This window comes from Penicillium nucicola (genome assembly GCF_028828085.1).
Source record: "Penicillium nucicola strain IBT 29836 chromosome Unknown utg000001l, whole genome shotgun sequence".
In the NCBI taxonomy this organism is placed as follows: Eukaryota; Fungi; Ascomycota; class Eurotiomycetes; order Eurotiales; family Aspergillaceae; genus Penicillium; species Penicillium nucicola.
Window position 1 is genome coordinate 529325 of NW_026643125.1, and position 24290 is coordinate 553614.

The following is a 24290-nucleotide window of genomic DNA, read 5'->3' on the forward strand; positions in this document are numbered from 1 at the left end:
TTGTCGGGCTTGCGGGTCGACCTACAGTTTCTGGCGTAGCCGTCACATCGTGTAAATTGCTTTGCGCTAATTCCATAAGCGATGCTACGTGTTTCACCCGGAACGTTCACGTTATGCAATTTTCAAATTCTTTGTCATTAGTAACGTTCCCTGGTGCTGGTCGTGCCTAGGTACGGGAGAAGGCAGCATGTGACGATTGAGTTGGATGGGAATAACATATGCTTGGACTGAGGGGTTTGCATTGGACCAATACATTATTTGGAGGGGGTAAAAATCAAAAGTCCCTCGCTTTGAACGGGACTGACAGGGAAGAATGCAAATGTTGATATATGAGCATCTGGCGACAGGTTCTCTGTTTATGGTCGGCTTGGAAAGAAAATGCATAATGGTAAAAATATGCACTCGCCAACAATGGATGTGAATGGGACCAGGCGCGCAATCATAACGGAAGAAGCATTGAAATGCGCATCTTGGAACAGGCACTGTGTAGGTATAGCCATATTGGTCTGTCAACACCAATCGGTCCTGCAAAGCAGTATATCATGCAATCATGCATGGTAGCACGTGCCACGGAGCACTGAAGAGCAATGGGCAATGCAACAAGCAAAAAGAGGATTGAACAGAGGCAGTAAAGGCAGAATACAAACCTAGAGACCCCAATCTGTCTACGCTGCTAGGTGACTTACCGCAAGTATACGAAGATTTCAAGGGTCATTGAGTAAGAACAGAACCGATCACATTACTACTCCGAATAGAACCCATGGGTATTGCAAAAAAGGCATTGATTCATTTTTGCTGACTACAAATTGTCAACTTGCGTTAACAAGTAAATAGCAGGAGCGAAAACCGCTTAGTTCTCGTAGAGAGTGTTGAGGAAAGCCTCGGCGGGAGCAGTAGGCTTGCCACCCTCGACGGACTGCTGGCCAAGCTTCTGCTTGGAGTAGGCAGCGGCGTAGGGGTTGAGGCGGAGCATGACCTGCTTGTTGCGGAGAGGGTTCTTCTTCTGGACGTTGACACGCTTGGTGCGGGCCTCTCCCTTGGGGGCCTTGAGAACGGACTGGATTTCGGAAGAGTTGATAAGGCGGGTCAAGTCGGCGTTGGCAACAATGTTGGAGGGCAAGAGGTAGTCGCGCTTGAGAGCCGAGGGGGTGGTGGTGGTGCCGTAGACCTGGTCGAGGGCCTCGAAGGCGGAGGAGGTCCAGACGACGAAGCGGCCGAGGTGACCACCGGGGGCGAGCTGGAGGAGGTTGAGGGAGAAGACGGGGGAGGTCTCAACACCGGGGATGTTGCGGAAGGCCTTGACGAGGTCCTTGCCGTCGGTCTCGGGGTTGTAGACAACGAGAGGACCGCGGCGCTGGCGGAAGCGGCGGTTACGGAGCTTACCCTTACCAGCACGGAGCTTGCGGGACTTCTGGACCTTGACGAGCTCGGCACCGGCACCAACAGCCTGGAGAAGGGCAATGGCGGCCTTGGTCTTGTTCAAGGTGGTGAAGGTCTTGGACTCGATAACGAGGGGAACCTCAGCGACGTTGGCGACACGGTGACCGCGGGCGAAGAGGAGAGCGGGGGAGGCAGAAGCAGCCAGAGCGGAGGCGGTAGCGAAACGACTGCAAACTCATTAGTCCACTGTAACTCAATGCGCCGATTTCGAAAAGGGTGTTCATACCGCTGGCCAACGTTGACCTTCTGGTGCCACTTGCGCCAGACCTTGGTAGGGGCGAACATACGACCGGAACGGCACTGGTTACCGAAGGCAGCCTGACCAGCACGGTGAGTACCACCACCAGAGACACGAGGAATACGGGCAACAGCACGACCTATTCATTCCAAGCAAATCCAGTCAGTTATTTGATACCCAGATGATGAAAAATCGATTTCCCGCAAATTTCTTCGCTGTTCGAACTCGATTCTTTCAATGTCGAAAAGTGTGCAAACGTACCGGTACCCCAGGACTCAGCAGAGGTCTGCTCACCAGCCTTCTCGCTGACGGCGTAAGGCTGGCGCTTGTTCTTGGCCATACCGACGTGAACCTGCCTGTAGTTCGACCGTTAGTACTTGCAACGATCAATTCCTTCATTTTGGCGAGCCATACTGGACGATATCCGGACGGATAGGAGCAGAGAACACGGTGGGCAAGGGGTGAGAGGCCCCGGAGGGCTTGCCCTCAGCCGTGGCGATCGAGACAGTAGGGCGGGAGGCCATTGTTGCTGGTCGGTGTCGAGGTGAGGTTGAAGATCCAATCTCTGCACTTCTGGGGGCTTCACCTGGATGTGGATTTTTTCGCTTAGTGAGAAACTGTGGTGGGGCGACCAACCCTAAGCCCTGACTTCCTAGTAAGGGCTAGCTGGCTTGGCATGCTGTCTCTATCACGTGACATATCTTCTATCAAGGCACGTGCTCGATCCAATGTTTACGCCCTGTCTATAGGACTGGCCTTGCAGTTATACTTATTGCCTGGTATCGACTTTGATTCACATTGACACGTTTGAAGTCACCATACAATATTTTTTACTAATAAACAAGACCTGTCTCTGTACACTGTGACAGAAAAGGCATAAAATACTAACAACAACTGTCAAGTCCATGATATCGCTGCTACTGACGAAGCTTCAACTGGTTTGATTAACTTACGAGCTACTGGCCTTCTAACTCAGGATACACCACACACGTTTATATCAAAATGATTGTTCATTGAAACTCGAGAAAAACTCTTGAGTCGCATCTCCTAAATATACAGGATGAAAAGAAGTGACATGTTCACCAAAATCAAATGAGGTCCCTCCAGGTCAAAAAACCGGCAGTGGAAATGAAAAAAAATGTAGGAAGAGAAGAAGAGAAGAGAAGAATGTTCAGTGCAAAGGCGGATAAGGACAACATCCGACACCAGCGGATCAAGTTGTCTCATATTCATGCGTGGTGACCGCCAACGTGACGCTTACGGAAACGCATAGCCGAGATATGACGAGCCTGCATGGTAGCAGTGATGGAAAGATCAGAGCTCAGACCAGCGCCACATTGAGTCCCTGCAGCCATTTGCTGCGAGGCGGACCAGCTTCCATTCGCACAGCGCTGGAAGGAGGAGCCTGCAATACAATTCCACTGGCCCTCGGCACTGCAGGCACCTGTCAAAGTGCCAGAGCTTGTGGTGGAACCGCCAGTGGAAGGTGTTGGAGAAGCAGGGGCAGCCTGAGTGGCAGAGGAACCAGCACCAGAGCCAGAACCAGAGCCAGAGCCAGAAGAACCAGCAGCGGGAACCTCAGGGACGCTTGAGGGGGTAGCAACAGGAGCTGGGGCCACGGAGACAGAGGCAGTTGCGCTGGGAGCGCTGGCGACAACAGAAGAAGAGGAGCCGGAGGAGCCGGAATCGGAAGATGATCCCGAGCTGGTATCGCCAGCACCTCCAAAGGTAGCAGTGCCGGTGCATGCCTCAGAGCCTTCGGCAGCGAGGTTGGCGGCTTCACCGAGGAACTCGACGTAATCACCTGGTTGAGGGAAACGGATATCAACACCCTCCTTGGTGGTGCAACCGTTGACGTTGGCAACGAACAACGGAGGGAAGCTGGAAGAGCGCTTGTCGAAGACCTGGGTGTTGTTGGAGTACAGTTCGTTGTCCTCGTCGACGGAACGCTTAGAAGAGCTGCCGGAGACGGTGATGGGGGCGCAGTTCATGTACATCTCGCGGTTGCCGATGCGGTTAAACCAGGTCCAGGCCAGAGTGTACTTGCCTGCGGCGATACCCTCGGGGATCTTGAAGCTGAAGGTATCGGGATCGGCGGCCTCGGCGCCACCAGACAGGTTGCCATCAACGTTGGCAGGGCAGCCGCCTTCGAAGGACTTGATCACCTTCCACTCGGAGTCCTTGGAGGGCTGCAGATCGGTGGTCAAACTAATCTGGCAGGAGCCACCACCGTGGGTAGCGCTGCCGACGAAAGTCAAGGGGTGGGACTCGCCAATGCCGATGACGGTCTCGGTTGCAGGAGCCTCGAAGGCATTGTCGCGCAGCTTGCAGGGGAAGTCGCTGCCATCCGCTGCCAGAGGGGAGTTGTTGAGACTGTCCTTGCTGTAAGGAGTGGGTGAAGACATGATCATATGGGCGCTGGCGGCAGAGGCGCCGAGCATAGCAGCCAGGATGTTGGACTTGATGAACATCATGATGAAGGTAAAACAGACTTTTTTGTTTTCAATTCTGGTTCGACTGAGAAATGGATTTGCAAGTGGATTCGATTCGTGCCAGACGAAAGGAATCAAAAGTTGTCAAAAGGATTGTGCCTTGGTGGTTTGGTTGGAAAGAATGGAGAGCTGGAGATTGTTAGGGCTTGATGCGAAGATATCATACTGAAAGCAGAAACGAGAAAGACAGAGGGTCTGAATATAAAAAGCAGTAGATATAGCAAATACCCCAATGACACCTGTTAAAAAGGATTCTGATATGAGACGAAACAAAATGTGTTCATAGATAGTATTCACCAGCCCCCAAACAATAGAACAAAACAGATGAAAGAGACTGGAAACAAACAATACCTTTGTGGCAAGTGACGCAATGTCTTAGAAACAATAAGCTAAGCTTTTTGATTCTAGCGTCTTTGAAGATGAATGTGCGTATTTTCTTTGTGAATCAGAAGGGACTGTCGGAGTCTGCCACAGGCAAAACCACCAAGAATAAAGAGAGAATGAAACACAGGGCTAGCCTGGTAGTCGAGCAAAGTCAGAAAAGAAGAGAGTAGAATGTACACAGGAAAGAAGAACAACCCTGTAGCATTGGCAGGGGTTTTATATTCATAGATGGAGAACTCTCGAGCCCTCTAAGCGACTATGGAGACCAAAGTCCTGGGAACATGGAGACGATGCTACACTGCATAGCAATCAATTAGACACATCCGCCAAGTTTGAACTCCTCTTCAGAGCCAAGGTCGCCCATCCGCTTGGTCGATCTGAACTTTCGCTGCCGTGCAGGCAAGCTGGGATGTTTCATGTTCACCTCCACTCACAAGAGAAAACCACTCGATCGCAGAGAGAACATCGAACATAAACTCTAGGTTCCCAGCCAGTAGGAACCTCGGTATTAACCCCCAGACCCTGCGATCTGCCGGTCTGAGGCTGGGCGGCTGGAGGATGGACCAACCACGATGTTCCGCGGTGCAAGGCACCCCTCCACTACCCCCTGACTTGTCGCACCATCAACCGCTGGCACACGATGTTTCTGAGGATTGGCTGTGGCTGTAACCGCCCTGATTCTGTGCCAGCGGGTCGAGGACAAATCACTCGGCACTTGGACGCTGACAGGTCACCCCTATCCCTGAGGCCTACAGGGCTTGAATGTCTGCATCTCCATAAGGTGTCATAAGCATTGGTCTCATGTCCCCCTTGTATCAACCCAAAATATCGATGACGCAGCTTCAATAGAAGTGTGATTCAGATCAGTCCTGACCATTGAGAGATCACGGGACTGTTGTATGGGGTACTCATCGCGCTACAACCCCCATCCAATCTCGCATATTCATAGTGGAAACACTTATACTTCTCTGCCAAGACGATCCATCTACCTATTCGGATATCCGTAGGTGTACGAGTGGTACGGTTCTAGCGTGTGATTCTAGCTAGCAAGCTCCAATCTCTTCAAACATGGACCAGGAACTGACAGATCCACCTCTGGAGAACGAAAAATGGAAAAAATGCACATAGCGGATGTCAAATCCATCATCTATGCCCACAGTTCCAAGCGAACCCCAGAACTCCCTTCTAGGCCTGTTTCAGATATACAAAATGTCGGCATTGAAGTTGATCCCGGGTCAAATCCTGCAATTTCAACAGATCACATATTCTCGGCTATCCCAACCTAGAACGACTACCCCGATCTATTTGCCAATTTCCGAAACAGAGATCGCATTTCATATCTACAGCCGCTGTGACTCGTCCGCTGCACGGCACTGTACCAAGGTTGCCTCCGCGCGAACTAAATGTTGATCGCCATCTAACTATACTTACTCTTAACCTTCGTACAACGTTGGCTCTTTCAGAGCTCCTCTCGCATAGGCATGACTATTTCGTCAAGTGCTGTGGATATAACCTCAAAATTGAGCCGTCAAATATTGGATCCGTGGGATCTCGGTGTGAGGATGAAGAATGTCGAAAAACCGTGCATCGTGGCTGCAGACCGTTCGCATACGCTGATTTCTCTCACAAAACGGTTTCTGCTGCTTCTACTCCGTACATGATGGCTATCCGAGGATGTCGGATCGTGGGGAGATATACTAGAGGTGAAAATTTGACGGTCGACGTGCGGGACCCAGTGTGTCATGCTGGACCGCGTTAACTCGATTTAGAATATGTACTAAATCAGTTTGAAGGCTGGTCGATGTGTGCACTCGTCGGTGCTAAGATTTGCTACCCTTGGGCTTTTCGGCTTTTGCGTAGAGGCCATGCCAGACACCTGTCACATTGAATCTGGATGAACGAGAGGTCCCACCAACTGTTTCACGCGAGCGGGAGGCCCCCGTTCGACGCATAACTGCGGTGCAGACCTGAAAACGCGGGCAAGTGAAGCGCCGATATTGTCTCAAGGTGGTGTGATGAGCCAAGCATGCCGCAATTTCCCTCTCTGGTCAAGCTCGGTCGTGGATAGATGTCGAGTGTCTCCCGATCACTTTCAGGAAGGTCGTATCCGAAAACACTAGACTCATCGATGCCCTGCTGAGGTTCCATCAAGCATCCCATCTAACAGGCACGGTTGTTTCATCATCCCTGCCCTTTATGGGGCGAGAGATGTTCCATGTGAAAAGACATGACAAGATGAAATCCAACGATTGGAGCAATCAAGGAAAGAGAACGCTCTCCCATTTCTTGTCTTCATTTCCTGCCCTTCTTCTTTCCTTTCTCAGGAGCATTTCCTTCCTCCTTCGTGAACCCGCCCTTGACCAACGCATCACGACCAACATCATTGATGAGCCGGAACCGCGCCGGGCCAAGATGAATTCCACCATACCATCGCGTAACAACAACGACCACATTCCATACATCCATTAATTGCATTACATGCAATAACCGCCCTCCAGCAGCTGTCTCCCCATCATCGTCATAATCCTGAACAATCGTCTCTCCCTCCTCTCCATTTCCTTCAGTCTTCTTCTGACGGATCCGCCACGCACTGATGTTATGCGTCGCAGCAGCGACCTTCCGATCAGTAGCAGTAAGATGATCAAGGTAAGCTTGCGCCTGCGCCAGACTCTGAACCCGCGCCACACGGCCCACGAACACAGACTTCTTCTCCGTAACAATATCCGAAAGGATCCAGTCAGGCGGGCTATCAAGACCAAACGCATCGCGCAGCGACAAAGCCTCAAAGCATTCCGCCGTCATGTCATCAGTTGTCGACGCGCCATTTTGGGCTTGCGCTTGTGTTGACGTATCATCTGGTTCACCAGCCTCGTCCTTACCCCCTCCGCCAATACTCAATTCAGGAAACACCTCCATAGCTTCACTGATCACATCGAACAGACATACCGCACCGGGCTGCCATGTTCGCTGGACGATATCTTCCAAAACATCAATTGCGATCTTGCCCTCTCCGCGCGCGGCGGTTGATGCAGTTCCTAGCACTGTAGGTCTGGATTCTGGGTATGATGCCTCGAACCCGATTCGAAAGGAAAGATGGGGTTGGCCGGGGATTTGGAGGTTCACTGTAGTGTGTGCATTGTCGGTGGATTGCGCGGAACTGCCTAGGTCGAGAGTGTTCTTGGATATGCCGGAGGCGCGCGTAATTGTTACTGTGTCCGGTTCATAGATGGCGTTTACTGCTTCAATTTCTTCAACAAGGTCTTGGTTTTCAGGGGCCGACATTGTTGGGAGCTTGAGCTCGCGCGGGGTGAAGATTGCGGGTTTGTGTCGGAGATTAAGGCGGTCAGGCATTCAGGCATCAACTGGCTCGGAATCCCTGCGCTTCTTTTTATATGATGCGACATTGCTGTCATCTAGAGCATTGTTTGGGATCTGGCTCTTTGAGTCTACAGTATATGAGAACTATGCATATTTCTGACTCTTGGGTGTTTCACATCAAGCTTAAGGCACTACACACGCATTCAAACGCATTCATTAAGAGGAAGTTGTAACAAACACTACAACTCACAGTCCCAATCCGTTTTTCAAGTATAGGGAAGCCAGCTTAATCACAGCTTTGGCGGTTTCCGTTCCTCGAATAGGCTCAAGCATAACATAATCATGAATCTGCCCATCAGCCGTCAAAATTGCAGTCTCGACACCAGCGGCTTGCAGCCTCAACCCAAATGCCCGACCCTCTCCAATAAGCGGGTCAGCGCCAGATAGGAAGACAGCAGTGGACGGAAATCTGGATAGTTCTTCGTCGGTTGCATACTTCAACGGCGAAGTAAGAGCATTGCACCTCTGCTCTTCATTTGGCAAAAAGGCACTGATCATCCAGTCCATCGTTTTTTCAGTGAGGTATGGCCCATCTTTGTATATCTTGTACGTTTCACTTTTCTCTGCTGTGTCGGTAACTGGGTAAAAGAGAATGAGTTGACACAGCTTGACGGGTAGGTTGCGGGTGTGGATTAGCTGGACCATGGCGATGGCCATGTGCCCTAAGAGTAAAAGTTATCAATGATGGGCTGTTCCTAGTTATCACCAGATATAGTCTTACCGCCAACACTATCACCAGCCAAAGCAAGTGTCTCTGTCTTCAAATGATACTTTTCTCCATTTTCAACAATATACTTCAACACAGCAAATGACTCCTCAAATTGAGTAGGATACTGCTTCTCCGGCGCGGGGGTATAGTATGGGAACACTATAGCTGCACCGGTCTGTCGTGCCAGGTCTTCCATCAAAGAGCCGTGAACAGTGGGGCTGGATTTGATGAGTATTCCTGTTGTCCAGAATAGGGTCATGATTAGTGCCATACCTTCCCAGAATCCAACCGCCCCCGTGCGTATAGAAGATAGTAGACAGATGGCCATTGGCACTTTTCGGCCTGAAGATAATTGTCTTCACATTGTAGGATTCATAGGGGACATCAAGTTCCTCTTGGGTGATATCAGGTGCTGGGGTGTGTTGCTGTACACTCTCGAGGATTTGGCGCGCTTCGACCGGTGTCTTCTCATATAAAGGAGGTCCTTTGGAAAGTTCATTCGCGAAGGTTTGGTTGACTATATCCAAAGATGCAGCCATTATGATTGTGAATATTGTTATTTAGGGTGATGTTGGTGGTGTATGTGAATTATATATAGCAACTCTGTGTTGGCAAAAACTTAGTGTCAGTCAGACTTTTGTAATGTGACGACGAAGCTCTATTTATCTAGATAAATTTGAAATACCGAGAGAATGCCAATGAACTATAATATATAGTCTCACCTCAGCAAGCTTGATTAAGGTAATGGTAGTGATATCTTACTGCTCAAGTGCCAGCGCCAAGGCCGTGCTGTGAAGGAAACCAACCCAAGATATTTGATCATTGAAGACATACCCAATCACTGATATATTCTTTATACAGAAATTATAAGATATGATTGGGTAGAAGCTCTGCTAGGAAAAGAGGCCAATCGCCTTTTTCGGAATGACTTGAATGTGAGATGGATCATGCTTCACTCGTGAGATTTATGTGGTAGACCAATAACAAATACTGGTGGAATCAAACAGACTTAGCATGAGAATTTGCTTTGAACTGGAACCAGGTCAAATCTGGGCTTCGCTAGACTACATTGCCTCTTGTTAATAAGCCTTTCACTCGGATGAAGTTTCTGAAGCTTCTGAAGCTTAGCATTCATTCGATCACAAAGAAGACTGAACCTGAGATACTCTCATTCTCTAGAGCATTCATGTCTAGATCCTAATCTAGCTTCTTGGGACGCGTGCCCCATTGTACAGTAAGCTCGCCATAATCGCCCAAGTATCACCACATGCACCAACCAATCGGGACCATGGAAGCCGGGACTGCTTTGCTCTATCGCCATAGTGCTACTGGTATGAGATAAGATTGACCTTGGCCAATGAAGCCTGTTCTTCCGGTTAGATCGAGACCCAAAACCAGCGTGCTTATCAAGCATTGCGGGGGGTGGGCCGGGGATTCCGTTGGTTTTATAAACTTGCTCCAAGCTACAGTTGATATTTCTTGATTTTGGCTTACCACTTCATGCCCTATTTGTTGATCGTCCAATTTGCACCGTTCAATCGTTATATGCAAGGCCGTTGAAGCGATCGTCATGACAGCTCAAGCCACAGCTCCACTCCCGCTGGACTTGTCGCACCATTTATCCTACGCGACCAAGAACAAGAAACCCAGCAGTGTCAAAGACTTCTATAAATACTTCCTAATTCCCGGAATCGCCAATTTCGCTGGAGGTCAACTACCCCTGAGAATATCCTATATCTGAGATCCCCTGAGACTGACAATCCAGTAGGGTTGCCACATCCATCCTACTTCCCGTATGATACCCTCGAAGCCAAAGTCGCGCTACCCCAACGCTTCCTACCAACCAGCAAGGAAGACGCCAAATCATCAGTGCGAGTAACAGTCCCTAAAGAGAGCCAGACGAAAGATGCTTCACGAAAAATCGACCTAGCCACAGCGCTACAATATGGCACCGCGGAAGGCATCGAACCTTTATCCGCATTCCTGCGACAATTCACACGCGAGCATCTTCACCCGAATATCCCGTATGCAGGTGGTCCCGATATCATCATGACCTGCGGGTCGACGGATGGCTTCCACAAAGCAGTGGAGGCATTCACGAATATCTGGAACCCCGACCGCGACTGGATCCAGCAGCGGGAAGGTGTCTTGTGCGAGGAGTGGGCGTATATGAATGCCATTCAGACGGTGCGGCCTCGCGGACTGAACATTGCCAGCGTTGCAATGGATGGTCAAGGCATGCTTGCTACCGGCAAAGGTGGATTGAAAGATGTATTGGAGAACTGGGACTTTCGACGCGGTCGCAGGCCTCATTTGATGTATACTGTAGCGTAAGTTATACTGCCTCTCCTGCGTGAAAGGGGTCATGCATGGATGGGTCATACTAAACCGTCACAGAACCGGCCAGAATCCTACTGGAGGTACACTTTCAGTCGAGCGAAGAAAGCAGATCTACGCTCTCTGCCAAACATACGATGTGATTATCGTCGAAGATGAACCGTATTGGAACTTGCAGTTTCCGTCTGCCTATGAAAAGACCGTTCATTATCGCGGCGCATCTTCTGAGCCGAATCTGTATACTAAGAACTACAATGCAGAGGGCAAGTCGTCAGGTTATGAGTTCTTGGACTCACTGGTTCCCTCCTATCTATCTATCGATACCGAGGGACGAGTGGTGAGACTCGACACATTCTCCAAGACCATCGCACCTGGCAGTCGACTGGGTTGGATCACAGCACAGCCAGCATTTATTGAGCGCTTCGCTCGGATCACAGAAGTCACCACACAACAACCATCTGGATTTGTCCAGTCCTTAGTGGCAGAGATGATCTTTGGAAAGTCCGAAGAGGACAGCAACACTCGGTCCAAACAAGTATCTTCAGGCTGGCACATGGACGGCTGGGTCCGCTGGTTGGAGGGTCTACGCGGGAGCTATGAAAAGCGCATGCAAGCCATGTGCACGGTCCTGGAAGAGAACAAGTACCTGTTCAACGAGGGATCAAAAGTTGATCATGTCGACGACTGGGAGGTGGTCGACCCAGTGCAACTGTATGACTTTGTCTGGCCGATGGGCGGCATGTTCGCTTGGGTGGAAATATTCTTTGATGCTCACCCCCTGCGTTCTCAGTTCAGCGGAGAGCGGCTATCCAAGGCTTTTTGGATCCATCTGACCAAGAAGCCGTATTTGTGTCTTGTTGGACCGGGAAGTATGTTCGCTGCAACTCCTACATCAGCTGCCAAGGCATACCGATTCATTCGGGTGGCTTTTGCCCCCATGGATATTGACGCGGTGGCGCCTTTCACCCATAGATTGGTAGATGGTCTTCGGTCGTTCTGGCAGTTGAAGAACCTCGACGGCCTAAGTGGCGATGAAGAGGCCGAGATGGCCATGGAGGCTCTCCGATTAGGACCAGGGGTCAACTTTCTAGGGACCGGGTGCTGATCGAGGTTAATGGTCTGGTATAGAACCTAGAATGTCATTATAACGCCACCAATCAAGACTTTTTTCCCATCTAGTTTCCGGACTCAAGATCCCTGTACTGGTCACACAATGTAGGACAACCGAGATACTACAGATGAGGGCTTTGAGATTTGCATTTATTTCCCTGCATTAGCGCGAGTGTTTCACCCCGTAGGTCCCATGGGATCTACAATGGATGAATAGTGAAGATGCATCGCCACTGACTCGTGACCGTGGGTCTCGTGATTGGCCTGGTTGCCTGACCACACCCACTTCCCCAGATCTCAATTCTTCTGCCTCTTCTCTTCAGTATCTCCCATATTCTTTCTCTTTTATCTTACAACTTTTTCTTATCTTCATGATTTAGGTCTAGCACGGATCTTTCGCTGTGTTCGCTTCAGGGTTTTGTCCCTGGTGATCCTCCGCCCTACATACCAATCACGGAGGTCTCCACTGTCCATCACCCTAGTGCCCAAAGCCACCGACCTGCGACATCATACATATTACCCACCGTTCGTTCCAGTTCTCCGGACCACAGCACTCTTTACCTCCGATATAAACCTCCGCCATGTTAGGAGATGGTCGCGAGGAGGCCACCAGGCTCTATGTACCACCTCTCCTCGAGGATGACGATCGCATCGTTGATCCCGACACTTCCGAAGACCTACCACCACCCGACGTTGAAGCAGGCCATGCACTTCCCGTCTGGCTACGGGAATCATCCAAATCGTTTCGCTGGGGATGGGTTCCATTGCCGTTGAGAAAGGTCGGTCGCTCTGTCGCCCATTGGGTGAAAGGCCCTGATCCACCGCATATGCTTCTGTTGAAGCCGCTGTTCCCGCGAGTCCAAGAACTGCCCGTTCAATACCTTGACCGTCTGTTGCCCAAACGCAAATACAAAACTTTGCTTTTGATGCTGCTATATGTGTCTTGGTTTTTGCCATGGTTCCTTGTTCTGCTACACTCGCGCTCTTCTGGGTATATTGAAGGATATGGTCGGCCGCAGACTCTCTCGTGTTCGACGAACTTTTGGTATGTTGGATGAAAAATATTTGTCCTTGAATTTTCTGACCAAGTTTCACATGATCTAGGGAATTTGATAATGGATGTGGGATAAATGGAAACGATTGCCGTCCGTTTTCTTCCTCGACCATTGCTTTCCGGTGTCCCGCGAATTGCCGTGACACTAAATTATTGGAGCCTCACATTGTGGGGAACCATACATACAACTACCAGGGACTAGTTGTTGGAGGCCCTCAGCCCGATTCCTCCGACCCGGCACTTTACCGTGCGGATAGTTTTGTGTGCCAAGCTGCAATCCACGTGGGCGCCATTTCCAACGATGGTGGTTGCGGCGTTGTGAAGCTTGAGGGCGCGGCGCACTCTTTCCCTTCAGTTAAGCAGAATGGCATTCTCTCTGCCGCTTTTCCATCAACATTCCCCAAGGCTTTCAGTTTCCTTGAGCTGTCTTCACCACAAGCTAGCTGCCCATCAGACCCCCGTTGGACTTTGCTTGGAGTCACCGCTGCTGCTGTTGGCGTTTTGTGGCTTTTCTGCACGTCACCACCTATTCTGTTTTTCAGTACATTCTTTATGGTGTTTTGTCATACAGGACTGGTTGCCGACCCGCCCTCATATCCCACCTTGGCCGACCTTGTCTCCAGTCTTCTATCACGACTACTGCCGGCTTCTTTTGTCGTCTATGTCTTGTATAAATTCTGTGCGGCACCGCTTCTACAGCCTATCTCCTCTCCCATTTATCAGTTCTCCAAGCTGCTGCTCTATTTGCCTCCGCTCTTCATTGGTGCATTGAACAACTACACCTTCGCGCGGTTAATCCCACTGCAGCGCCTGACCCCGATGGACATTCAGAAGCAACCAGGAGCTAAGTTCGCATTGGCTCTTGTCATTCCAACTGTCCTCGCGATTGTTTTGAGTCAGGCATGGCAGATTCGCCAGGGAGGTTTGCTTCCGCGGTATTTGAAGATCTACTGCACTATGTTGCTGATCATCTTGATTTTACTCCCCCTTCCTGGTCTTCGACTTCGGATCCATCATTATATCCTGGCCATTCTACTCATGCCGGGAACTGCTTTCCCTACCCGTCCGTCACTAATATACCAGGGTCTGTTGTTGGGTCTCTTCATCAATGGAGTCGCTCGATGGGGCTTCGCTTCAATCATTGAGACTCCCGCCGCTTTGGGTGAGCATGCAGCACTTGGTGATGGAATTCATGGCTGGTGGGGATCTACATACCCCAACATCACGGAATCGTCCGTCAACATCTCGCTTCCAGGGTTAGATTCTGTTCACACTCACCGCGGCAACGGGAACATCACCTTCTCTCTATGGGAGCATGAACGGATGACCGATCTAGCGGTCGACGGTGTCTCAGTTCTCCTGAACGACGTGGAGCGCTGGCGTGGATATCTCGACGAAGACAAAACAGGAGAATTCACCTGGCACCGTCACGGCCATGATGGCCTTGAGCTACAGACCAATCCCCGCCTCGTGAATCGCGATGTCAACGCCGATACCAAACCCCAATCAGTCTTACTCGTCGATAGCGATCCTGACGATGAACCCGAAGACATTTTCTTCCGATTCGCATTTTTGAGAGGTGCCGAGGCTGGTACATACGGCCCGACAGGAGTCTGGCTGAGCGACGGCACATGGTATCCTCCTTCACCCCCGAAGGAGTAGATTTGTTTTTTTTTTCTTTGTATACACGATAACCGACTTTGTTACTTTTCTTTTTGACTTTCCCTTACAAATATAGACCAATACATTCTTGGTATCTGTGTGCTGGACACGCTGTGCCCACTTGAGTGCTAGAAAGGCACGGCGTTTGCAGGATCACTCGTTCATCAAGGGCTCAATGAAGATATTCCAATGATTCCTAGATTTTGGTTCCTTATGTCATTTAATTCGCAATATTCCTGACCATATCGAGATGAGTTCCCTTTCGACAAAATCGTATCGTTGAATCATACCACGTGATCACATAGGCACCAGTCAAAGGGAGCCGAGAACCACGTTCAACGCCTATATTTTCACTTTTATCGCGCTTGGTTCGAAATTTTGGTCGCCACAGCAGAGGTGCATTTGGTACACATGGAGCATGAAGAGTCCGATCAGGATAGACACGTAGCGTCAAACGCCGTGGTCCGACGTGCAGTATGTGCTCCACAAATCACCTCCTGATATAGAGATCTCAGGCATGCATTCAACAGAAGAATCAAAAACACGCTAACCGAGATTTTGAAATGCAAGTGTGACCAATGCCGACTCCGAAAGGTACAGATAAAATGACCAGACACGCATGCTTCAATCTCACCTTGCACAGATCCGATGTGATAAGCGAACGCCTTGTTCGAATTGCCGTAGCTCCAGCATTGCATGTCGATCAACGGGCGAAGGCCAAAAGCCAGCAGAACCCAGACGTCGTGTGCTGATCTCGAATCAGTAGTATGTATACGCTCTAATCCCAATGTGGGCCTATTATTCACAGAGGTCCAGCGAGAAAAAGATTGACTTGATCGAAGAACGCCTGGGCAAAATCGAGAGATCTCTCCAAGAGTTAGTAAGAAATACAACTCAACCACAGAATCTTGCTGCACCACAACAACGGGAACCGTGCTATACTCCTTCGCCTCAGAGTTCTACCCCGCGAAGCTCTGGCAAGACCAAAATTCCTGTGTATCAAACCAACCTTACCATCGAGCAGCATGATACTAGCTCTGGGTTTGAGGGTAGCTCATCGCTTGCTGCACATGGGGCTTATGCGAGTGCTTTCCTTGAAACGGCTGTATCTAAAAGCTCGCACCAGGTTCTGTCCAGTCCAAAAATCAACGCTGCTCTATCTTCATTGAAGAAAATCGTGCAAGTTCAAAACCAGCGCCGAGAGGGGGATTTGCAGGGAGACCAAGGTTCAGCCAATAAAGCGAGGCTAGGTGTGAGGTGCGATATTCGCGAACTGCAAATGCCGCCTTTGCAATTGGTGCTAGGAATGTTACGGCAGATCAAAGGTGTGTTATTTCATCGTTGTGATCAGCGATCTGAATTCTTGTCTCACTATGAGTAGCGAATCCGCCTTCCTGCTTTGGGGGCTATGTCCCTTTTCTCAGCGTGGGATATTTTACGGAAAAGTGCCGCGAAGTGTACTTTTGTACAGATGAATATTCGGATGCGGCATTTGTTATATCGAACTTTGGAATCTACAGCATCTTCTACGAGTTTGGATACACAGATCCGGACCCAAATGCGCGAGATGAGTACCTGAGCCACATCGAGATGTGCCGCAACAATTTGGAGACAGCACTTGCCAATCTGAATATCCTGATGCCGGCAACACAGGAGTCAATCAAGGCATTAATTGTGGGAGTAAGTCACCCACACATCCCTGCGATCATTCGTATCATCTCCATACTTATTAAACCAGGCTATGCATGCACTGGAGATTTCTAAACCATCCGTCGGCTGGACTCTAGCGTCAACGGCCATGAATCTATGCCAGACGTTAGGATATCACCGCTTCTCGTCAATGGAGCACGATACTCCACCAGTTCAAAGAGAAAAACAAAGGGTATTTTGGTCCGTCTATGTCGTACTTAACATGATGTCTCTGCGCTTGGGACGCGCCTGTTCTATTCAAAACTATGACATCAGCCTCCCAGCACCATTTCTTGACCCCGATATCCCCAGCCCGTGGGGAGGTGTGTGCTTATGGTGGACCAGGTCGGCCATCATCCAGAGCAATGTCTATCGACTCCTGTATAGCCCCGAGGCACTGCAACAACCAGAATCCGATCGAGTCGCACATGCACGTAGACTAGCTGCTGAGATGGAAGAGACTGTTATGGAACCCTTCGAAGTAAGTACACCTTGTGTTGATGAGCTGGATCAAGTTGCGGAGTTTTAACGGGAAAACTAGACATTCATGTCATCTGGCCTCAAACTGGCCGATATTGATGTTTTATACCTCCAAACGGACAAAATCAGCCGCCTGTCTATCATGACTTTGATATACCGAGCAATTCCTGCATCCGAAGGCTCAGGACCCACCACTACATTCATCCCAGAATGTATCAAGGCAGCCCGGGAAGCACTAGAAGTCCATCGACAATGTGTCGCCGCTCTCAGCGAAACATTCGAGTATATAAAGATCTCCTACATGCACTGGTAACTATCTCAACACTCCATTGGCGACCTCATAAGAGGATTCTCCACCCTACACCTTAACCCAACTATGACCAGATATCGGCTAATCACAAAACTAACAGGGCCGTTCTGATGTCCCCCTTCGTCCCGTTCATAGTCATATTCTGCAACGTGATAGTAACCTCCAGCGAAACCGACCTTGCCCATTTGGAAGATTTCATCGGCTCCCTACGCCCTCTCTGCGCATACTCGCAATCCATTGACAGACTACACACCCTCTGCTCGGTGCTGGGCACCGTAGCCCGCCTTTACTTTGAAGCGAACACCCGCCCCACCAACGAAGACCCGAGCCTTGCAGAAGTCGGGCAGGAGTTTGATGTTTATCTGAGTGCGCTGGGTCTTGCACCTGCTACCTCTATGATTGGCACTACAGGGGGCACGGGGAATGTTCACGCGGGGACTCCAAACGCACAGGGATATTTCCAGGCGGATCTCCCTTCTGTTCATGTCACTTCCGCTGAAGTACCACAACCGTTACAGCAGGGACAGTCGTCTGGGCTCTTATATCAGAATCAGATCCAGGCCCCAACACAAGGTCCAGGCAATGAGCCTGCTTCGGCGGAGATGGTACAGGCCGCTCAGTTGGGGAACTGGTTCTGGGGAAATCAGTATATGATGGGCCTTTTGGAAGAGGATTTGTCACAGTTCAATACTGGTTAGTCATGAATCGTATCTGATTCTTGGGGTTATCATGGATTTCACCCGATCAGTATAGAACCCTATGCCCCAACGTTGATAGAACAGGGGAAAAAAAAGAAAACCACCTTTGCGGATGGCAGTAGTCGACTGCCGTGAAGCGAGCAACACAACCTACTGCTCAACCCCTTCCCTGAATGCAACTTCCTACTGTACTGTTCTGTTCTGTCTGTTTCAATTGCCACCGGAGGCTTTTCAGGACTCCGATAGTGGAGCCATCCTTAATGCCGCACCGACCAATCAGATCTCGCCTACGTAATACAATCGGGGTCACTTGGGGTTTCCCACACTTCGGCCAAAAGAGTCAATCATCAAACGTCGATTTTACCTCTCGGGGCTGAAAAATCTCTGTTGCTATTTAACGTCATCTGCCCCGCGATCCGCAGAATTATCGTGGATCAGACCCATTGATTTTTACAAGATTTATGTGATTGACCTGATTGGATGCAAATACATGTACGGAAGGTTGAACGTTGGAAAATAATACCCAACCATCGAGCTACTTAGTTCAAACAATACAAAGACAACCATGCTCTCCGCGGGCATCAACAAGATGAGCGTGCCATCAATCCCAGAGATGGGCGAGGCAAAACCCGAAGAGACCGTGCAAGAATCCCGCGTCTTGATTATCATGACGGGAGGCACCATCTGCATGCAACCCTCGCCAGCAGGGTTCATCCCAGCACGCGGCTTCCAGGAGAAGTGCATGGCACGCGTACCAACATTCAACGATGGCTCACCGTCGACAACAATGGATGTGGTAGCCAACGCCGCCAACGAGATCAAAGAACACCCCAGTCTGCGCACGCCCCGGACAGCCTATGGGCGTCAGGTCCGCTATACAGTCTTTGAGTTCGAGGAACTCCTCGACAGCAGCTCCATCGACGCAAAGGGCTGGGCTGAGATCGCCGAGACCGTCTTCCGAAACTACACGCTCTTCGACGGGTTCGTGATTCTACATGGCACGGATAGTCTGGCGTATACTTGTTCGGCGCTCAGCTTCATGTTGCAGAATTTGGGAAAACCCGTGGTGCTCACGGGCTCGCAGGCGCCCATGCTGGAGCTGCAGAACGATGCCACGGACAACTTGCTGGGCTCGCTGGTTGTTGCGGGCCATTTCATGATTCCCGAGGTGTGCTTGTATTTCAATAACCGGCTCTTCCGGGGCAATCGGACTACGAAGGTTGCGGCGAGTGACTTTGCTGCGTTTGACGCACCCAATTGTGCGCCGTTGGCTGTGACCACGTCGATGCGGACGAATGTGAATTGGGATATGGTTCACCGGCCGAGGACGCTGCAGCATTTCAGTATCCAGACCAACCTCGACACGACCCATGTTGCTTGCCTGCGTATCTTCCCTGGTATCAAGCCGGAGATGGTAGATGCGGTGTTGAAGTTGGATGGACTGCGTGGGTTGATTCTGGAGACGTTTGGTGCGGGCAATGCGCCGTCTGGTCAGGATAATGCGATGATCAACGTTCTGGCCAGCGCGATTAAGCGGGGCATTGTCATTGTGAATATCACGCAGTGTCTCACAGGCAGTGTCAGTCCCGTCTATGCCACCGGCATGAGTCTCTCCCGCGCTGGAGTCGTCGCCGGTCTCGACATGACCACCGAAGGAGCATTGACCAAACTGGCCTACCTCCTCGCCCTGCCCGACTCCACCCCCGAGTCCATCGCTGCGCGCATGTCCGTCTCACTTCGCGGCGAGCTGACCGAGTCATCTCAGCCGGTCTTTCGTCACCCAGATGGTGCGCTCCCCGAACGCATCCAAACCCTTACCGTAATGGGCTATGCTATCGACCACGGCGACTTAGAGAAGGTCCAAGCCATCACCAAAAGTGAGCACCACTGGCTCCTCAACGACGCCGATTACTCGGGTAACACGCCCATTGTGAGTTATACCCCAACCAAACTCTCTCTCTCTCTCCCTTTCTCGCTCCCTCTCTTTCTCTTATCTCTTTCCCAACAAGCTAACACGCGACCAGCACCTCGCCTCGACCTCCCCCGCAATTTCCATCCTTCACTTCCTCCTATCGCAAGGCGGCTCCGTCCACCTCCGCAATCGCGCCGGCCGCACCCCACTCTTCCTCGCAGCTAATGCTGGCCTCTCAGAACACGTCCTTCTCCTCCGCAAGTCGGGTGCTCACCTGCACTCTGGTGAACGACCCGCGGCTGAGCTGTTGGCTCGTCATCGTCCCTCGGTCTGGGGATTGGCGGGGGTCGGACCGAAGGAGATTAGCCAGCGTGAGATGGACGAGGAGTGGGATTGGGACGCTGGTCGGGGTAAGATGACAGCTGGGTCTGCGCCATCTTAACCTGTCAACCCTGTCAATCACGGGAATGCGATCTGATGTGCTTCTTTGTTTTCTTTTTCTTTTTTTTCCTTGTTTTTTTTTTTTTTTTTTTATTTTTTTTTTTTTTACTTTAATCCCTCGCTCTTTTTATTTCCCGTTTTAGGACGGGCCACAACAGGGCCCAAGTGTCCTGGGAGCTCTGTCATTTTTCTTTCTTAAATGCAGCTAAGGCTGTTTTGGTTTTGCGCTTGCACCTAGATACTATTCCAGATGACGCTAGAATATAGAGTGATCACGGGGTTCCCCATTTGCCCTCCTTACCTGGACTTTCCCTTCTGTTTTCTTCCTCCTCGGTTACTCAATATCGCGGCTAGTATATTCGGAAAGCAGATGATCGTTCCGGGCCTTCCCATCCAATACCCTCCACATGCTGTGCTCAGTACTCCGTACAGCCAAGAGCAATGGCTAAGAGCAAGTCCGCGGAGATCGGGGCCTGCCGCACCAAGCCACCAAGTGGGGAAGATAAGGGGGGTTTTCTTTTTCTGTTTCTTTTTTTTTTCTTTTTTTACTTTGAATATTCTGGGGTTAGGGCTTCGCAGGTTACTCACTCAGGAGGTTCTAGATGTGCGAATGGTGGGGTAACCTGCAGAGTTCATTGCTTTCCCCCCCCCTCTGTACCCGTCAGCTCCTAGGGCTGGTGGCATTTGTGTGTTGCGAGTGGTATCAAGACCACGACGCGTCGCAGCGACCATTTCTCTCAAGTAATCAGGCACCCGCCCCAATCCACTGATGGCCTCATAGATCTGGAAAATCCTCTCATGAATGATGTGATGCATTGGGTTTGCGGGGTTTGGGACGTTTAGCGTAGGCGATCTGAGGGTAACAACAGCACACCATACGAAGTGTGCTGTGTCTCCGTTGATGCTTTCCCCCCCTCCCCCATCTGCCTCTGGTCCGGTCGGTCCCCTGCACGGTTTCGGAATGACGTTCCCATGCAGAAACAGGTACATGAACTCTGTGAATACTCCTCAGGTACTGTCCCCCCGGTAGTGTCCTGTACACTGTCCACCTTCTGTACAGTTAGCCGACTATCACCGGTGGTGTATGGATCGGGGTGGGTTTTTGGAGTCGTCGTGGCTGCAATTGGCTGAGGGTGCCCCAGCAGATATACGGAGGGACACCACGTGAGGCTCCCCCTGGCTGATTGTTGGTGGAAGTCACCTGCGCTATTTAGTTCTTTCGTTACTTGATGGAATGGGGGGGGGGCTCGGGGCCTTCCGAAATGGTTCTTGGCGAGACAGTGACGCATCTCGAGGGGAGTGTCTCGAGTATCTGCGAAGCCTGAAGCAGATGCGAGAGGAAGGTGAGTGTGAGTTGGGGTTGATGCCTGGTAAACCAGGAGTATAAGCTCATTCCGAGTCCCGAACAGCGTACGGTCAAAGGATCTGCCCGGTGCCGAATTGGCCGATTTACGTAAAGAAAAGCTCTTCGTTTTTTCCCTCCTTTTTTTCGCCTTTTTTTTTTTTTTTTTTTTCTTTTTTAAATCGCGCGATGGTGTCATATGAGAAATACGTAGAAAAAACAGAATGGTGTCCTTCTATATATGATTCCGGTGTTCCTAGAGCTCTGATCTTCTCTTAGTGGCATACCTTAACGTTATACGCCTTATCTTATCCTCTCCACGTTTTCCGCAACCAGTGAAGAGTCCAAATTTTCCAGCAAAAAACCCAGGGAACTCCAAACCGCAGGAAACTCAGATCGCATAACGTGCGGCCTTTTCAACTTTGACCTCCCAAGGTACCCCACCACTCGCCAAGGCTTACTCCGGATTTCTTCTTTTATCTGCCCTCCCCTCCCCCAATCTGATAAACTCATACATTCACACCCAACAACAATCTACCCATGACACAACCGCAGAAGACCATTGCCGTGGTCAACGCGACAGGCCGGCAAGCCGCATCGCTCATCCGAGTCGCATCCGCCGTGGGATATTCAGTACGCGCGCAAATCCACTCGTTGAAAGGCACAATCGCACCCGAGCTGGCCGAACTGCCCAATGTGACCCTGCTCCAAGGACCGCTCCTCGGCAATGTCGCCCTGATGGACGAGCTCTTCAAGGGCGCCCAACTCGCCTTCATCAACACCACCTCGCAGTCCGGCGACGAGGTCGCCATCGGCCGAGCCCTCGCCGACGCTGCCAAACGAGCCGGCTCCATCCAGCATTATATCTACAGCAGTATGCCCGATCACTCGGTGCATGGGCCGTGGCCAGCCGTGCCCCAGTGGGCGCCCAAGTTCACCGTCGAAAACTACGTGCGCCAGCTGGGCATGCCCGCGACCTTTGTCTATGCGGGCATCTACAACAATAACTTTACGAGCTTGCCCTATCCGCTGTTCCAGATGGAGTTGCTGGAAGATGGGAGCTTTGAATGGCGTGCGCCGTTCGACCCGGAGATCCCACTGCCCTGGCTGGACGCAGAACACGATGTGGGACCGACGCTGCTGCAGATTTTCAAGGACGGCACGAAGAAGTGGAACGGTCACCGGTAAGGACAAGCCCCGGAAATCACCCATTCCCATACCCATACCCATACCCAGAGCTCGAAATAGGATAGGACGAGCAGACCACTGACCGACACACTAGTATCGCGCTCACCTTCGAAACACTCTCCCCCCTCCAAGTCTGTGCGGCCTTCTCGCGGGCCCTCGACCGGCCGTGCAATTACATTCGCGTCCCGAAAATCGAAATCAAGGTCAATATCCCCCCCGGCTACCGGGAACAACTGGAAGCCCTGGAGATCCTCTTTGGCGACTGTGATGCCCCGTACTTCCCGCAACCAGAGTTCTCACAACCGGCCGCGGGCTCTCCAAAGGGTCTCGGACCGGCGGGTGGGAAGGGCGCTGGTGCGGGCATGATGCAGGGGCCTGGTGGGGTTATCTCGCTGCGGGTGACGGACGAGTCTCGACATCTGTGGCAGGGCTGGCGCGATATGGAAGAGTATGCGCGGGAAGTATTCCCTGTGGAAGAGGAGGCAAATGGGTTGGATTGGATGCTTTAGTTATCTATGATGACTTTGCGTTTCCTTTCTCTTCTTTCTGCTTTTCTTTTTCTTTTCTTTTTTCTCCTTTTTTTCTTTTTTTTTCTTGCTCTTTGCGACTCTTTAATTTCTCTTATCACGACAGATCAACTGGGTAAGACGTGCATGGTGATGATGTTCTGTGCATGTCATCTTACCTTTTGCTGTTTTTTTTTTTTTTCTTTCTTTTTCTTTTTCTTTCTTCTCTCTTTCTTTCTCTTTCTTGGTTCTAATCATTGCATTCTTGGCGAACGGGCATGGGATATACGGACTTTCATGACTTAACCTCGGTTCTTAATCGGAGAGGATGAGGTAGCATTGAACGAGGATTGTTCATTTGACGTGGTTTGATCTGATTTGATCAATCTCATGAGACATGCCACGGAAAAAAAAAAGTTGATTTTGATTTTGATTTTTGATTATGTGTTTTGCTTTGCCCTATTGTTCCGTTCAGCCCCCCCAGCTCGAAAAGGAGACCCAAAATATGGAATACGATATCCCGACTCTGGTCGCAGTGCGATTTACCTGCTCAATGATATGCTCACGATTCTGCCGTTTCCCGGATCCTGTATACAGTACTAGAAAGGGCGCAGGGCCTGCCGCTCCAATCCCCGGCTCCGATCCCGGTGTCTCTGTGTCTCCTCTCTATAATCCACCTGACTCCCAAAATGAACCAACCTCCGCCATCTGCAGGTCCCCGTGCGCGTCCACGTTCATCGTGCAGACCGCTCCTCTTATCTGGGCCCCGCGCGCAACAAATCAGATCGGAGCAGAGGGGGCAGAGCAGACTGGGCATATGGGCAAATGGGCAGATCTGGAAGGACACGCCGGGAAGCTACCCGAGTTGATTAGGTGGCATTTCTAGGGCGGTTCTAGGGCAAGTCACCGCGACTTGCATC

The 24290-nt window shown here is 50.7% G+C and overlaps 9 protein-coding genes across 9 annotated transcripts; 5 read left to right on the top strand and 4 right to left on the bottom strand.

The window, feature by feature from the left end:
* Window positions 1-850: 850 nt before the first annotated feature.
* N7511_000208 (60S ribosomal protein uL4) lies at window positions 851-2202 on the bottom strand (the record flags this gene model as incomplete). The annotated part of the gene is made up of 4 exons (XM_057122633.1): window positions 851-1607; window positions 1667-1817; window positions 1940-2034; window positions 2093-2202. 4 exons carry the CDS (start codon window positions 2200-2202, stop codon window positions 851-853), a joined length of 1113 nt encoding a protein of 370 aa, XP_056988366.1.
* A 705-nt stretch (window positions 2203-2907) lies between these two features.
* Window positions 2908-4152, bottom strand: N7511_000209 (lytic polysaccharide monooxygenase AA11 family protein; the record flags this gene model as incomplete). Its single annotated transcript, XM_057122634.1, has 1 exon — window positions 2908-4152. One exon carries the CDS (start codon window positions 4150-4152, stop codon window positions 2908-2910), a length of 1245 nt encoding a protein of 414 aa, XP_056988367.1.
* Window positions 4153-6846: 2694 nt separating this feature from the next.
* On the bottom strand, window positions 6847-7836 carry N7511_000210 (IMPACT family protein; the record flags this gene model as incomplete). The annotated part of the gene is made up of 1 exon (XM_057122635.1): window positions 6847-7836. One exon carries the CDS (start codon window positions 7834-7836, stop codon window positions 6847-6849), a length of 990 nt encoding a protein of 329 aa, XP_056988368.1.
* A 282-nt stretch (window positions 7837-8118) lies between these two features.
* On the bottom strand, window positions 8119-9180 carry N7511_000211 (alpha/beta hydrolase; the record flags this gene model as incomplete). The annotated part of the gene is made up of 3 exons (XM_057122636.1): window positions 8119-8594; window positions 8654-8859; window positions 8915-9180. The coding sequence occupies 3 exons, from the start codon at window positions 9178-9180 to the stop codon at window positions 8119-8121; spliced, it is 948 nt and encodes a 315-aa protein (XP_056988369.1).
* A 1031-nt stretch (window positions 9181-10211) lies between these two features.
* N7511_000212 (putative aromatic amino acid aminotransferase) lies at window positions 10212-12083 on the top strand (the record flags this gene model as incomplete). Its single annotated transcript, XM_057122637.1, has 3 exons — window positions 10212-10350; window positions 10410-10971; window positions 11039-12083. The coding sequence occupies 3 exons, from the start codon at window positions 10212-10214 to the stop codon at window positions 12081-12083; spliced, it is 1746 nt and encodes a 581-aa protein (XP_056988370.1).
* A 586-nt stretch (window positions 12084-12669) lies between these two features.
* Window positions 12670-14804, top strand: N7511_000213 (LCCL domain-containing protein; the record flags this gene model as incomplete). The annotated part of the gene is made up of 2 exons (XM_057122638.1): window positions 12670-13133; window positions 13193-14804. 2 exons carry the CDS (start codon window positions 12670-12672, stop codon window positions 14802-14804), a joined length of 2076 nt encoding a protein of 691 aa, XP_056988371.1.
* Window positions 14805-15215: 411 nt separating this feature from the next.
* Window positions 15216-17981, top strand: N7511_000214 (uncharacterized protein; the record flags this gene model as incomplete). Its single annotated transcript, XM_057122639.1, has 9 exons — window positions 15216-15278; window positions 15375-15398; window positions 15448-15569; window positions 15621-15684; window positions 15760-16129; window positions 16186-16484; window positions 16543-16974; window positions 17035-17282; window positions 17384-17981. The coding sequence occupies 9 exons, from the start codon at window positions 15216-15218 to the stop codon at window positions 17979-17981; spliced, it is 2220 nt and encodes a 739-aa protein (XP_056988372.1).
* A 565-nt stretch (window positions 17982-18546) lies between these two features.
* On the top strand, window positions 18547-20335 carry N7511_000215 (putative lysophospholipase; the record flags this gene model as incomplete). Its single annotated transcript, XM_057122640.1, has 2 exons — window positions 18547-19911; window positions 20006-20335. 2 exons carry the CDS (start codon window positions 18547-18549, stop codon window positions 20333-20335), a joined length of 1695 nt encoding a protein of 564 aa, XP_056988373.1.
* Window positions 20336-22216: 1881 nt separating this feature from the next.
* Window positions 22217-23373, top strand: N7511_000216 (NmrA family NAD(P)-binding protein; the record flags this gene model as incomplete). Its single annotated transcript, XM_057122641.1, has 2 exons — window positions 22217-22860; window positions 22959-23373. The coding sequence occupies 2 exons, from the start codon at window positions 22217-22219 to the stop codon at window positions 23371-23373; spliced, it is 1059 nt and encodes a 352-aa protein (XP_056988374.1).
* Between the last annotated feature and the right edge of the window lie 917 nt (window positions 23374-24290).